At 38.6% G+C, this 14160-nt stretch overlaps 1 protein-coding gene across 6 annotated transcripts in view; it reads left to right on the top strand.

Moving 5' to 3' along the window:
• The window catches only part of TOX3 (TOX high mobility group box family member 3), a 109296-nt gene that overhangs the window by 79497 nt on the left and 15639 nt on the right, over positions 1–14160 (top strand). For 3 of the 6 annotated variants that reach the window (XM_058706360.1, XM_058706356.1, XM_058706358.1), the window contains exons 2-3: positions 184–249; positions 4225–4476. In XM_058706360.1, the coding sequence (XP_058562343.1) occupies positions 205–249; positions 4225–4476 (297 nt within the window). In that variant the 5' untranslated portion in view covers positions 184–204. Of the gene's footprint in view, positions 1–183; positions 250–4221; positions 4477–14160 lie in introns of all 6 variants that reach the window. The other 3 variants (XM_058706359.1, XM_058706355.1, XM_058706357.1) reach the window with 1 other exon arrangement.

The following is a 14160-nucleotide window of genomic DNA, read 5'->3' as shown; positions in this document are numbered from 1 at the left end:
TGAGGGAAGCAGCCGGACTACATGTAGCACAAAACCTGTCACAGTTCGCATTTGGTCCGAGTGAAACTACTCTTTTAATTCATGACACTAGCATTCTTTACAAATCCCATCTGAGTTTTAAGCACACCACCGGGATTCTTGATCTGTCTGCATATTAACGTAAAACAATCTGTTTTCTTTCAGTTTGGAAACAACAATAACTACATGAACATGGCTGAGGCAAACAGTGCTTTCTTTGCAGCCAGTGAGGTAGGTGTCTGTCTTCATGCGTCCGTTCACGTTTCGTGTGTTATTTGGATCATTTAAAAGGCTGGAAGGGAAAAGCAGAGTATCAAATTTATCTCTCTTATGTGGTGCAAGGTAACGACTTTGGAGGAGAAAAACCTTTTGGAAAAGAAAATGACCTGACAAGACTGTCACTTATCCGGAGGCTGTTAGGAACGTTAGCAATTCACACACATCTCTTGATGAAAAGAAATGTACATGCCAACAAAAGTAAATATGTAAGACAGCACATAAAATCTGTCTCTCCAAATTGGCATCTAAGCAAATAAGTGGTTATTTTGAAAACTAGGGGGTGGAAGAGACTTTTAATAGAAAGTATTTCAATTCCACAAAGCTCTGGGGATAATTTCATTAAGTTGCCATGGTTTGGGAAATGGTGTGGGGGAATATAGTATTATAGTTTCTGGGGTCTTCAGTGGGAGTGATGTGAAGGGAGTGTTTCGTTTTCTTGTTAGATCCCCATAGACCATTACAGTACCTGGCACATAGTAGGTGTTCAATCAATACAGAGAGATGGAAGGAGTGAAAGGGCATGCTCCAGGACTTGGTCATAGCAGGGAAGACTGGATGATGGCTCTGGGTTTGTCTACAGCTTTACTGGTACAAATGGAAAAAAAAAAAAAAAAAAAAAAAAGACATCTTCTTGTTGCTGTTTTTACTGCATTCCCTACTTACTGACCTAGGGCTGCTGTCTGAGCTCATTGGCCTGCCCTTCCAGAAAAACCTCCATCTTGATTAGATCAAGAAAACGGTTTCCTCACAAGTGGCAAACGGTGAGATCTAAGATGCTAGAACAAGAACAAGCAGGTGAAATTGGTCCAAATGGAACATTCCCTCTTGTGGTCCCCGTAATAAAAAGTCTTCATTTTCCAAGTACGTTCACATATAGGAAACCGAACTAGCTTGACCCCAGAGGATGGAAATCATAATGGCTTTGTAAATGATCTTGGTACAGGGAAGCAAGTGGTATGAAAGAAATGAAGTTTGCAAAATTATTAGAGAAAAGGGGGAAGCGAGGATTAAGGGTATTCCTAGATTAATCATTTCTGCAGTGGCCATCATCTGTCTAACCAAGAAGACCGCCTACATAAGGGATATTGTCTGGCACTGGCTGCTGTGTTGTTTGTGATAATGAACACAAACCCCATCTGTAAGGACAACATGATGTTTCATTCTGTAGGATTTTTTCCCTACATTTGAATCAAACATTGATGAAAGCTCTACTGCCAGCAGCTGTTCAGAGACAATTTAATTCCAGCTGTGATAATTCACCGTGTCAGACATTGGCTGTTATATGTTGATACAACAGTTCTCCAGATTTGCATTTTTATCAAAAGGAACAAATGTTTTGAACATTTCAGTACAGATGGTATTTAACCATGTACATACTATTTTAACATGTTCAAGGTAAACACTGAAAAGTCAGTATCCGTAAAAAGTAATCACTATAGACTCGGAACGACTAACCTGATAGCGGTCAGATGGCTGAGTCACAAAAGTCAGTGTCTTTTTTGTTGGTACTGGTGCCATACGTGGTTATTTTTATAATCGCAGATTTATCCGGTGTTTGGGGTCACTCTTTTCTCTAAGGAATGCTTAACTTTACCTCTCTTTTAAAAGTGGTTTAACATTTTAGCATTTTCTTGGTGATTTATTATAATGTCACTTTATTAGGTTATGCTACAGCAATATACTCAATTCTAACTTAAAATTAATTTGTTTTTGAAAAAAATTATACCATAGGGACACATTATTCGTAAGACACCTCTCTGTTCCTTAACGAAAATAAAAGTGAAAGCCTCCTTAATTTTGACCGCCTAGCATAAGACGTGCTTTATGTTAGAGTTTTTAAGAGCTAATCTTACGCCATGATTTCACTGTACATCTTGAACAAAAAAATAAAGCCCAAGTAAATGTTAATGCGCCACATTACAGCATGTGCCTAATTTCCCGATCATTGCGTTAAAAGTAAATTTATTTGGTTTTTTAACATTTTAATGAGTGCAAACTAATTCAGGAAGACTTTAGGTTTGAATGCTGTGAAGTCGAAATTGTGCCTGAAACCAATTCCCTTCACATAGATATTGCCCTGTAGATAACGCCACAGGGACTGGGATACTCTGAGTTGGAAATTCACACATTTGCTTTATGTTTTCTGTCTGTGTCATGATTACCCTGACCATTTTTAAAGTACTTTAAATATTTATTGAAATAATATTTCAAGTGTTAATTACAGTGGTAATGAAAACAGCCAAATGCCACATATCAAGAATGAGTGTTTATCCGTATTGTTAATGTGATATGTTAGATTTCATTAAGCAGTAATGGGGTAGCAAATGAGTCACAAATTACAGTTGCATCTGTTACTAGACCACATTAGTGCCAAAATAACGGCAAATGCAGCCATAGGGTTACGTTCATTAGCCAACCACGTTTGTGGCCAATCCATCCCTTTGTGTTTGGGAACTCGGGGTACCACAGTAAGACATTGACATCCTTTGGGGGGGTCAGTATTAGAATAAATATGTCAGAGAATCTAATACTTCATTCTAGCTTTCAGACATGTTTTTGTGCTATAATGTTTTTGCATATATCGAATCTGCTGAGAACCTCAAGATGTTCACCTGTCCCACCATAGACTCCCATAGCTTGTGACCTCTTTATTTCTGGTGAGATACAATTAACAGTGGACAGGTTCTATATGCACAGAATGGTTTTTTTTTTTTTTCCTTCAGTTTGTTTCTATTTTCTCTCAAGTGGTTATTATGTATCATCATTGATAGTTCGAAGAATGATGGTTTTCCATTCTTAATTAGTTCTCTTAACCGATTACAGCAGATCCTAATTAACTTGCACCGGTTAATTCTTCAAAAAATGGTACTAATAATGAACTATAACTTTGATCCTCTGAGCTAGAAAGAATATCTGACCCCTTCACCCTACCCAAAAGAATATCCTAGACCTTGACTACTGCCCCCCACCCCCCCCACCAATCTAAGTTCTATTTTAAGAAAGGTGGTTGGTGTAATAGAACATGGAAGCCCTCATTTACATCAAAAGGCCCCGTTTTAAAACACTGTCTTTAAGGATCTAAGGTCCTTATTTACTTAGGTCTTGAGAGATAACACTTGCTTAAGTAAATGAGCCAGTACAGTTAGTACACGTATATCAGTGTATCTCTGTGCTCATTCTATAGATAGTCTTCCAGACTTGAAGACTCCTAAAAATGTTCTGATAGATACACATTAAAATCATCATAAAAGCGAATAACTCCCCCTTATTATTTTAACTCTCCTTTTTATTTTATTTAAAATAAAAGCACTGGGACCTTTTAATATATGCTCTGATAATCCTTATGTAAAATTTTGTATTCTGAACTGTAACAATTTCCATAGAAGCGTTCTCGGCACTTGGGAATATACCCATAAGGAACTTTAAAAAGCAAACCACCAATTTCATATTACTTGTTTTATATGTTGTGGCAGAAAGTAAACATGTGTAGTGTTCACTCCTGGATTAATGTTGTGTGTGTGCACCACAAAATCGTCAGCATTTTATGAAGCATGTGGATAATGTAAGCGGTTTGAGCTGTTTCGCTAACATATCAATAAAGTGGCAATTTGTTATATAGCCAAATCTAATGTCTCTGATGCTCCAACTAACAACAAAGACAGATGTTGCTAATTAAGTACGCATTAAAAAACTGTTAATACTGATACTCCATTAAAACCATATGATAATGAGACTTAAATCTTTAATCAGAATGATCAGCAAAACTTTATATATGGAAATCTGTGTTTAAGATGTTTTCATTTGAGAAATAAATATTTGGCCTAGCTATGCCGTGTTTTCATGCAAAATCTTTCTTCTTCCCTCCAAGGAGAAATAAGATATAGGAATAGAATATGAAGATGTCTGTGTTTTGTTTCCTTTTAGCAGACATTCCATACGCCAAGCCTCGGGGATGAGGAGTTTGAAATCCCCCCTATCACGCCTCCTCCAGAATCAGACCCTGCCCTGGGCATGCCCGATGTTCTTCTACCCTTTCAAGGCCTCAGCGATCCGTTGCCTTCCCAGGGAAGTGAATTCACACCCCAGTTTCCCCCTCAAAGCCTGGATCTTCCTTCCATAACAATCTCAAGAAATCTCGTGGAACAAGATGGCGTGCTTCATAGCAGTGGGTTGCATATGGTAGGCACTACATTTATTGCTTGAAAGTGTTTTTTTTTTTAAATCATTGCACTTCTCATGGTAAAGACCAGGAGTCTATGTTCTGAAACGTGCTCCGCCTATCTCCTGATGGACGTGAGGATTGTTCTTCCTAGTGCCATTTCAGTGCAGGGACAAGAGGGTTACGGGTTGGTTCATGATCACCTAAAGGAGGATGACCCAGCAAGATCCTTCCGATTTGAAATGATTTTCAACAAGTCTGATTCGTTGGCTTGGAATTAGCCAATCTTCCCTTGGCTTTGGTTTACCACAGAGATGTCCTCGAGTTAGAAGTTTGCCCAGGAGAGATTTGAGAAATGGAGGCCCTTATCTGGTGCCGAGGTCTTTTGCATTTGTTGGATTGTGACATGATGTTTATTATGGTACATGTTCTGTTCCTACCTCAAATGAAATCTCAAACTGTGATACGGAGAAAGGGAAGAAGAATAATTTCTTATAACCAGCAGAGGAAAATATAGAGTGAGTTATTGTGTGAAATATACCTAATTGTGTTATTTATTGTCATAAACATGGAATAAGGCACTCCAGAGAGCCAAGATTACTAATGCAATAATTTTGGTTCCATTTTTCTTAGTGTGCAATTATAGTCAGCAATCACCAGAGTAAATCTGCTTAAGTATTTTAAACTCTTCTGCTGGGATTTTTTTTTTTTTTTCCCCTCATAGCGTATAATACATTTGTGTCGATCTAGGTGAGGTACTAAGCAGACATTTTAAAACAAGATTAATAGTTTATAGGGCTTTTTTTTTTTTTTAACCCTGATAAAATGAAACAGATGTGTTGGTATAACAAAAAACAAATCCTATTGCTTGTTTACATATTTCTCTGCACATTAGGACCACGCCAATGATGTTTATTGGTTTCATTGTTAATTCCCCAGATAACAACAGATGATTGCAAAGTATGTAGTAGATTAGCGGTGTAAAGATTCACCGTGCTCTCTGAAATGTGAGATTGCTTTCCCAAATAGGATTGACACAACATAATTTTCTTTTGCTTGTGATCTCTTGTGTTTGAGCTGAACATCGGGTTTTTAGTTTTCCTTTTTTGTCAGAAAAGAAGCAGCAAGCAGTCGGGAAAGTGGTCATTAAGTATTCATAAATGTTCCTCACCCTCACAAATAATTGTTTCCTGTGGACTTCCTTACGTTCTTGTCCCTTTGACACTGGAATGGAGGGTTCTTGTCCTCTGTTCCTCTACAGTCAGGCTTGCAGTGCGGTGCCTGGAAAGTCATAAAAATAAAAAAGGGTGTTTGGTCACCAAGGGAGTTTACCAGGGCTCACCATTATTCATAGATGCTCAGCAAGGCCAATTGAAGTTGCAGAAATGGTTAAAAGACCATATCATGCGTGCTAAAATGTGTATTTTATTAAATTGGTAAATATTTATTAATAATATAAGAATCTGCCTTTGAATTAAACATCTGATGAATTACCTTGCCTTAAAGCTATAAAACTGTTATTGCTGCTATAAAAAAGTGTAAAGGAGGCATTTTGACTATGAAATTTCATTTCATGGTCAATTGAATTTACTATATTGGAAAGAACTAAAGATGGAATCATAAAATAATTATGATATTCACATACACTTAAAGAACAATGCTTTCACGGACTGGCCTTGGGAGAGAGGACTCAATTTTTAATGCTTCTTTTGTAATGTATTGCTAATCACTAAAGCAGTTGAATTATTTCATTGATTTTTAAGGGTATAAGTACTTTAGCTAAGTGCATGCTGTTGTCATGGTATTTACATGGACCTCATCACATTTATTGGTGCCTTTCTGAAGTTTCGCTGAACCTGAGTGATATTTATTTTGGCTTGAAACAAACTAATCTTGTTGAAAATTCTAGTAGAATTTCACCTTGAAGAAATGTCATGGGATTTTAAATCACAAATGTTGGAAAAAATAAAATGTACTTGGACAGAATTATGATGAATACAATGTGTCGTTGGCTTTGTTCTATGTACTACCTGACATGTTCACCTATAAACTTGAATTCAGAATCGCCAGAGGCATGGTTAAAAATAGGCTATGTCAAGGTTCTTCTATATCTCCCTCCGGGTACCGAGTTGGCTGGCTACATCATAATACTCCACAGCAGCTCCTCAGAGATTTCCCTTCGGAAGGTCACCAGAAAAATAATAAATAATACTTTATACATCATGCATTCGGCTTCCCAGTGTGCAGTGGATATTTCATACCTTATGCAAGTAAGAAGTTTTATTATCCAAATGAATATGGCTGTCTGTTAAGGTTTGCTGTGGTGAATTAAGACTCTCATAGAAGAAGAAAAGCCAGCTTGTTTGTGTTGTATCGAACCAGCTTTTCTTCAGAGCTTCATTGGTTTTCCTTTAGAAAGACTGACAGTTTTGTCACATTACTGATTAGCTGCATTTTTGTTGGCAACAAGCACGACGTGTTTATCTTCCTTATATTTATGCCATCATATTTAAAAACAGAAAGCAGGAACAAAAAGGAGGGATTAAAAAGAGCCCAATGATAAGCATTCACATTTCAAAATATGCAAATAATGCCCTCGTAGTCAGAAGCAAATTGTTGAAAAATTGAATGTCGATGCGTTTGTGAGTTCAAAGAACAACCTTGATTTGCTTGTGGCGGATGTGTATATTTTCAAACAGGATGTGGTCGGCAAGTCAAAGCCAGCAGTATATTTTGGTTAGAAAAATCTTTACCTCTAAGCATTATTGTCAGTTCAGATGATCATCTGGAAATTATTTTAATCTACAAAAGATTGCAATTCTAAAAATCTACAACGAGCGCTCCAAAGGGTTGGCTGGTTTTTTTTTTTTTTTTAACACCTCTCTATAATCTGCCCAGCCTGCTGAGTAGCATTGACATCAGTAGTACATCAATTTCAGAAAGTGGATTATTTTTACTAGACAGCTATTGTGACATATTGGGTCAGTCATAAATGAAAGATATTCATGCAAGCATGCAATACTTGTAATGAAGTCTCACTCTGACCTTCTGTATGATTGATTCTGTAATTTAGTTTTCTCAGGCAGTGCCTGAAATGAAATGAAATCATGTTGAACAAGTTTTGAATACCCACAGTGCACCAGGAGAAGAAAAATCTGCAGCCCTAGAGGCTTGAGAGAGAGCAGCTGAACGATTTATCTCTGTGCTATTATAGCCTTTGCCAGCGTTCAACATTTCTTTTTTTTTTTTTTTTTTTTTCTTATTTGGCTTAAGTACTTAATTCTGCAGGTAGCTGTAAATGGGAAAATAAAATGCTGTTCAGATTTAAAATGACAGGACAGGAGTATGTGCAGGGGACTGATAAAATATCTTGAATAGAACTGACCTTTCATGTAGCTGAAAGTTACTGGGGGATTCATCCTCATAATTACCATATAGATTATTTTTATTTCTTTCCTGCAATGAAACATTTCAGAGAGCAGTAGTGCTGATTGAATGAAAATTGAACTTGTTAACATTCTTTTCAGCTTAGCCTGTTGTACATAACAGAAGGTTAGCTTTGATGAATTTCAGAATTCTCTTTGATATCCAAGAAACAGACAGTAAAATAATTGTCTCTGGTCTGATATTTTGTATGCCCCCCAAAAGAGAATTTATAAAACACACTGATAATTCACATACTTTTTCTTCATACATTATATTTCATGTTTAGAGGACTGACATTTTCAGTTTGATATTGCTTTGGATTTCATTGTGATACCACATGTTTATAGAAAACGCTACTCTGGTCGCTCTGGTAATATCAAACGTAGTGTGAGGGAACAGAAGAGGATGGAAGTAAGGGAGGTGTATTTGAGTACGGGAGTCTCTGTACCTAGTAAGGAAAAAGAAAAAGAGAGATAAACGTCCTATGGAAGAAACGCATGCCCAGAAGAAAATTAAAAGCTTTTAAAATATTCATGAGACTCTGAGGTCACACTCTATAGACAGATGCCATTTTTGACCAGAGAAATGGGAATATAGCAAAATAACACATCTAAAATTACCAGGCTTGTTTTCCAAGTTTTACTTTTTCACGCCATCATTTGTTGTGGCTCCAGTTTCGAAGTTGAATTATTTTTGTTTTTACGAAATGACTTCCATGCCGTTTTTGTACTTTAAAAAAATCTTACATTTAGAGAAATAGACTTTCAATTAATACATTGTTTTAGCAATGTTGCCTAATGTGTTACAGATAAAACAGTTATTTCATGGGTCATTAATGTGTTTAATGCGTGGAACGTTCTATTAAAACAGGCCCTTATTATTGTTATGAACATGTTCATTGCCATTGTCAATAGGGTCTGCAGAGCTGCATTCCACAGGATTGCCTTGTAGCCACTGGAGGGACCAACAGTCTCTCATACAAATTGAATGATGACTTCGTTTAGATTTATTTTTGGTCAAGTGATGGTCAAAAAGCATTCTTATTCTAAGTTAACACTGGAAAAGGCACAGCTTACCTAAGCAAAACACTCCCTTTGAGTGGAACTAATTCAAGTCCAGATTGTAGAATTGAAACGGTGTGAACCTTTAACAGATATTTGCTGAGACCTACTAAGTGCCATATGTTGTTCTTAACCGTTAGAGACTACACTATTTATAAAGTTGTTTTCTTGGCTACCAGTGTCTGTTCCATGTAATACAAAAACCACAGAGTCTGATGACTATTTTACAGATGTTTATTGTCCAAAGTCACTTTCTAAAAAAATTTTTTAAATGTTTTTATTTATTTTTGAGAGAGAGAGAGAGAGAGAGAGAGAGACCGAACACAAGCAGGGGAGGAGCAGAGAGAGAGGGAGACACAGACTCTGAAGCAGGCTCCAGGCTCTGAGCTGTCAGCACAGAGCCCGACGCAGGGCTTGAACCCACAAACCGTGAGATCATGAGCTGAGCCGAAGTCAGTGCTTAACCGAATAGGCCACCCAGGCAGGTGCCCCCACAGTCACTTTTAATTTAGCTGTTACTACACCTTGGCAATTGTCTGCCAAAAATGCACAGGCCGCAGACATTTTTTATGGGCTGCCTTTCTTTGTCGAGCAAATAGCCTTGTACCATACACCGCTTAAAATAAATATTCTTTGTTCTTCTTGGCCTGTAAATACTCACTGACCCTGAACATACGCGTGCTGTCTTTAAGGTCAAGTTAACGTTAGGCTCATCTATTAAAAGAGGAGCGTGTTCCAAACTTTTCCGCTAAACCTGCTTAGCTTGCGTGCAGTATGACACATGGTCACGTGTTTGATTTATAACATGCAAGAAAAAGCATCGTTAGAAAGTTACACTGTGATTTATTTCTCCCTATCTTGGTTTTAGCATGTCTAATCTATAGCTACCAACTATACTGTGGTATTGCCAGTAACTCCCAGTGGGTCAGGGACAGTAGAGACACCATTTCCCATCCCTCAGATTCCCGAATAAAACTGGCTTGAGGACTCCAGTGTTTTTTCAGAGGGGTGGGTGTTACTTTCATGCCACTGCCCCATCCTTTTATGCATGGCACCTGTCGCCCTTTGACACGGTTTCCGTTGCTTGTTCACATCCTGTCCCCTCCTCTTGCCTGTGGGAAGTGGGCAGAACAGGGTCTGGGCTGGAATACAATTCCAGGCTCTCAATAAATATTTTATTCGTCGGATACATGCACGAATGAGAGAACGACGAAGGAATGCGTATTTGCTGTGAAGAGAATACCTTGACCACTAAATAAAGAAGTGGAGGAGGAGGGCTTAAAGTTACAAACAGCTGTGAACACGGAATCCCCCTTTAAACTTTCCATTTAGACCCGAATAAAATAAGCAGAGAGCTGACTCCTTGGTAAAACAAAGGAGTTACAGGGTATATCGCTGAAATACCATTAAGTGTTTTATGGTAAACTCTTGGAAATTTTGTTTTGCTAAGAAACTATTAATTAGCTCTTGGGAAGACTGTGTTTCACAAAACACTCATGTGTAGGTATGTTTGATTACAACCCTGAGAGTAGCTATTAAGTAAAAATTATCTATTTTGGTGAAGTTCAAGTTTGTGGTATCGAAGGTCTGTAATTATCATTGGTATGCATTTGTCACACCTGTGTTTGTTTCAGGGTTCACCGGGGTTCGGAATCTACTAGCTTTGCACGGCAGCTGCTTGCTGTTCACTTGGAAACAAAGTTTTAACGTTGCAATAGACAGAACTTAAGTTAATGGAGCATAAAATTACCGGGCCTGAATTTCATATTTGTACTTCTCTGATCTTTATTAATATGAAGCAATTTTTATTACTGATAATTGTTTAATTGCTCCGTTTCTCAAGAAATATTGATTGAAAAAAAAACACCACAGTGAAAAATGTTATTTAGTCACACTCGCTAATATATTTGGGTTATTTGCTTCTTAATTAGATGCTATCCTCTCTTATGAAAACCTAACATTGGATCGTTACAGAGAATATTTATTTGCATGGAAGGTGCGTATCAGATGTTTCAAAGTCCTTTATGATAAAAATCAACCCAGACAGAAGTGAGCACCACTGTCGTGAGTAAAAGGAAATAAAACAGAGTAATAATGTGTGGTTTTAAAAATAAGGAATCAGTTTGAAAGCCTCTATCTTCCATTTGCACAAGAAACCAAAACCCAACGCTAGAGGATGTGTAGTTACATAGTACTGAGCGGGCAGCACAGAGATAGTATAATAAATACCAGGGGTGAGAGGGAAAAGAGTCCCTGTTCAAGCACCAAGATGTCATAGAGGCCCAGACCCTTGCTCCAGACCTGATAGAATGCGTGAAGACAGATTTTAATATGTAGAGGAGGGAGAGTTTTGTTGGCTGAGAAAGTCTGAACAAACTGCTCATTTCCCGCCCCCACACCCCCACCCAGAATCCCCACCTATCTTTATATGAAGTATGGCGGGGGGTTGGGGCGGGCGGTAATATCCCGTTGTGATTCATACAGGGAGGACATTTTTCACCTTGCCAGCCTCCTTCAATCTTGATTAAGTCTAGGAGAAAGTCTCGGTTTGGGACTAATAAGTCTTTCACCCCTCTTTTATCTTTCTAAATAAGAGAAAGCAAGGCTCACAGCCTTAGGCAGGCCCCATACCTTGACCGTAAAGGTGTTGTTTCCTTTCCTTGGTATTTATTTGGCAGTCCATTGATGCGGGTGTCCCCGGTTTTTAATTTATGCTAGTGATCCAAAGTTTCCTTTTTATTTAACCTAAAACTATTCAGATTTTAACAGTTCACTCAAATGGTTAATGTTCAGTAATAGACTAGATTTCAGGCAATTTAAGAAAATGAGGGACCACCACCAGAAATCTCCATTCCTTGGTTTCCTGTTAAAAAAAAAAAAAAAAAAAAAAGGCAAGACAAAGAGGCTCTTTTATCAGGTGGAGAGAGGAGCCAGTCTCAGCTGAGCACTCCCCACACCAAGACCTACACAGGCCATGAAGGCTTCGTTTGAACTGTACTTCTAGGCAAATAGAAGACCCTGCACGTCCTATTATTTTGTGAAGCCCATGGCCTGTCCATTCAGAAAGAATTGGGTACTCTTCAAAATGTAGGAAATGTAGGTTAAAGTGTTAGGATATATATTTATATTTATGTTATTTATATTGTAACCAAATTGTCCCCCACTGATTTCAGGGGGTTGCCCATGAAGTGCAATCAGTTACTATCTATTGGAATAAATAATCCCCCTAGGTAGATACAAAGCCTTTAAATTTATCACGACATCCTTCTACACTATGAATAAAATCCAGACTTCCTAGGATCGACTACAAGACTTGTCACGTTATGGCCATTCCTTGCCTCTACAGCTTCAATGCCAGTCTTGCTTTTCCTGGCCCAGTAACACTGTCCCCTCCTTTCCTTCCTCATGCACCAGGCCTTTGCACATATTCTGCTCTGCCTTGGATGCTCTTCCCTCTTTTCTAGCTTACTAGCTTCTATTCTCCCTTTATACCTCAGCCCTAGTGGGTCACCTCCTCAGGAAGCCTTCCCTGATTACCCCCACCCTTTGCACCATCTGGCTCATTGCCACCTCCCCAGTCCACTGAATGTCACTCTTCACCCTGCCTACCCTGCTCCCATCTGTACTGGCATCCTTTCCATTTCTCAAGCAAGCGAAGCTCTCTCCCACCTCAGACTTTGCACATGCTGTTCCCTCTGCCTGGAACATGATTCCTGTACCCTTCTTTCCTGGCTAGCTCCTCATGCTCCAGGTATCTGCTCACATGTCCTCACCAAGAAGCCTTTCGTACTGACCCATCAAACGTAAACCCTATTCTTGTGCCAACTTTTTTTCTTTAACCTACTTATTTTCCTCACAGTATTTATCGCAGTTTGTGTCTTGTTTATGCAAATGTTTTCTATTCTTACCAGCAAAACATAGGCTGCGGACACTCCCTCCACACCCAAGATGATGTTTTCCATTATATTTGTCTAATGAAGCAGTTCTCAAATGAGCGGGATTTTGCCCACCAGGGGACATTCGCCAATGTCTAGAGACATTTTGGCTGTCACAATCAGATTGGGGAGTGGAGGCTCCTGACACCTAGTGTGCAGAAGCCAGAGATGCTTCTAAGTCGTCTACAATGCACGGGAGACCCCTCCCCCAACAAAGAATCATCCAGACCACAGTGTCAGTCCTGCTGAGGTTGGGAAACTCTTACCTAATAACATCAGAGATCAGAGTGAGACGAAGAAGAGAGAATGAGTTTTTCCCAAAGGATGAACTGTTTTAAGAAATGATACACGTGAACCCTGCAATTGTGAAAGCTACCAGCCTTCAGTTCTTATGTGGGATATAATCGTGGCAATCTCTTATAACCCGCTAGTTGCTTTGCCTTTCAGTGATCGTTGGTAAGGCTTTAGGACTTAATTTTAGGGGCACCTGGGTAGCTCAGTCGGTTAAGCGTCTGACTCTTGATTTCAGCTCAGGTCATGATCTCACGGTCCACGAGTTCAAGCCCCACCTGGGGCTCTGTGCAGACAGTGTGGAGCCTGGCTGGGATTCTCTCTACCTCCCTCTGCCTCTCCCCTACTTGCTTCCTCTCGCTCTCAAAATAAATTAAAAAAAAAAAAATCTTGTAAAGACTTAATTTTTAGTAAGTGAGAGGTAATGATTTTCAAAAATGCATTAATTTCTTAGGGCTGTATCTGTGGTTATACATTTCTTTATTGTGTCGTGACTACTGGGAGAAATTGCGAGCTATTTTTGAGGAGTATATATGAATTATTCTTGCCTACACTTTGTCAGAGTATATTTATTAGTCCATTCTAAATCATGTTTAATTTGGGTAATGCTTAAAAGAATCACATGCTAGCTTTCTAGTTTTCAAGGATTTGAGCATTGGTATATTGGTTTCTCTGGCCTGGCACATAGCAGGTGCTTAAAAAATACCTTTAAACTGAACTGACATCTTTCTTTTTTTAAGTGGGAGTCCTAAGATCAAAGGAAGTATCTTTCAAAGGGTACCTTTTTTTTTTTTTATGGAAAATGATTGGAGCTGTTAAGAATCAACAAGTTCCCCAAGGCAGTTGTTAATAATTGGTGGCCCTAAAGGAACTTGAATTTCTAAAGAGACACTTTCACTACTAATCTTCTTGTTCTGTAATAGTCATGCATAGAAAGTTATTATGGCATAATTGTGGACCATGGCAAATGCTAGCACATTTTGATGCATCA

The sequence above is a fragment of the Neofelis nebulosa genome, chromosome 17 (assembly GCF_028018385.1).
Source record: "Neofelis nebulosa isolate mNeoNeb1 chromosome 17, mNeoNeb1.pri, whole genome shotgun sequence".
NCBI classification, from domain to species: domain Eukaryota; kingdom Metazoa; phylum Chordata; class Mammalia; order Carnivora; family Felidae; genus Neofelis; species Neofelis nebulosa.
The sequence above is the reverse complement of the archived record's forward strand: the minus strand, read 5'-3'. Positions and strand labels throughout refer to the sequence as shown.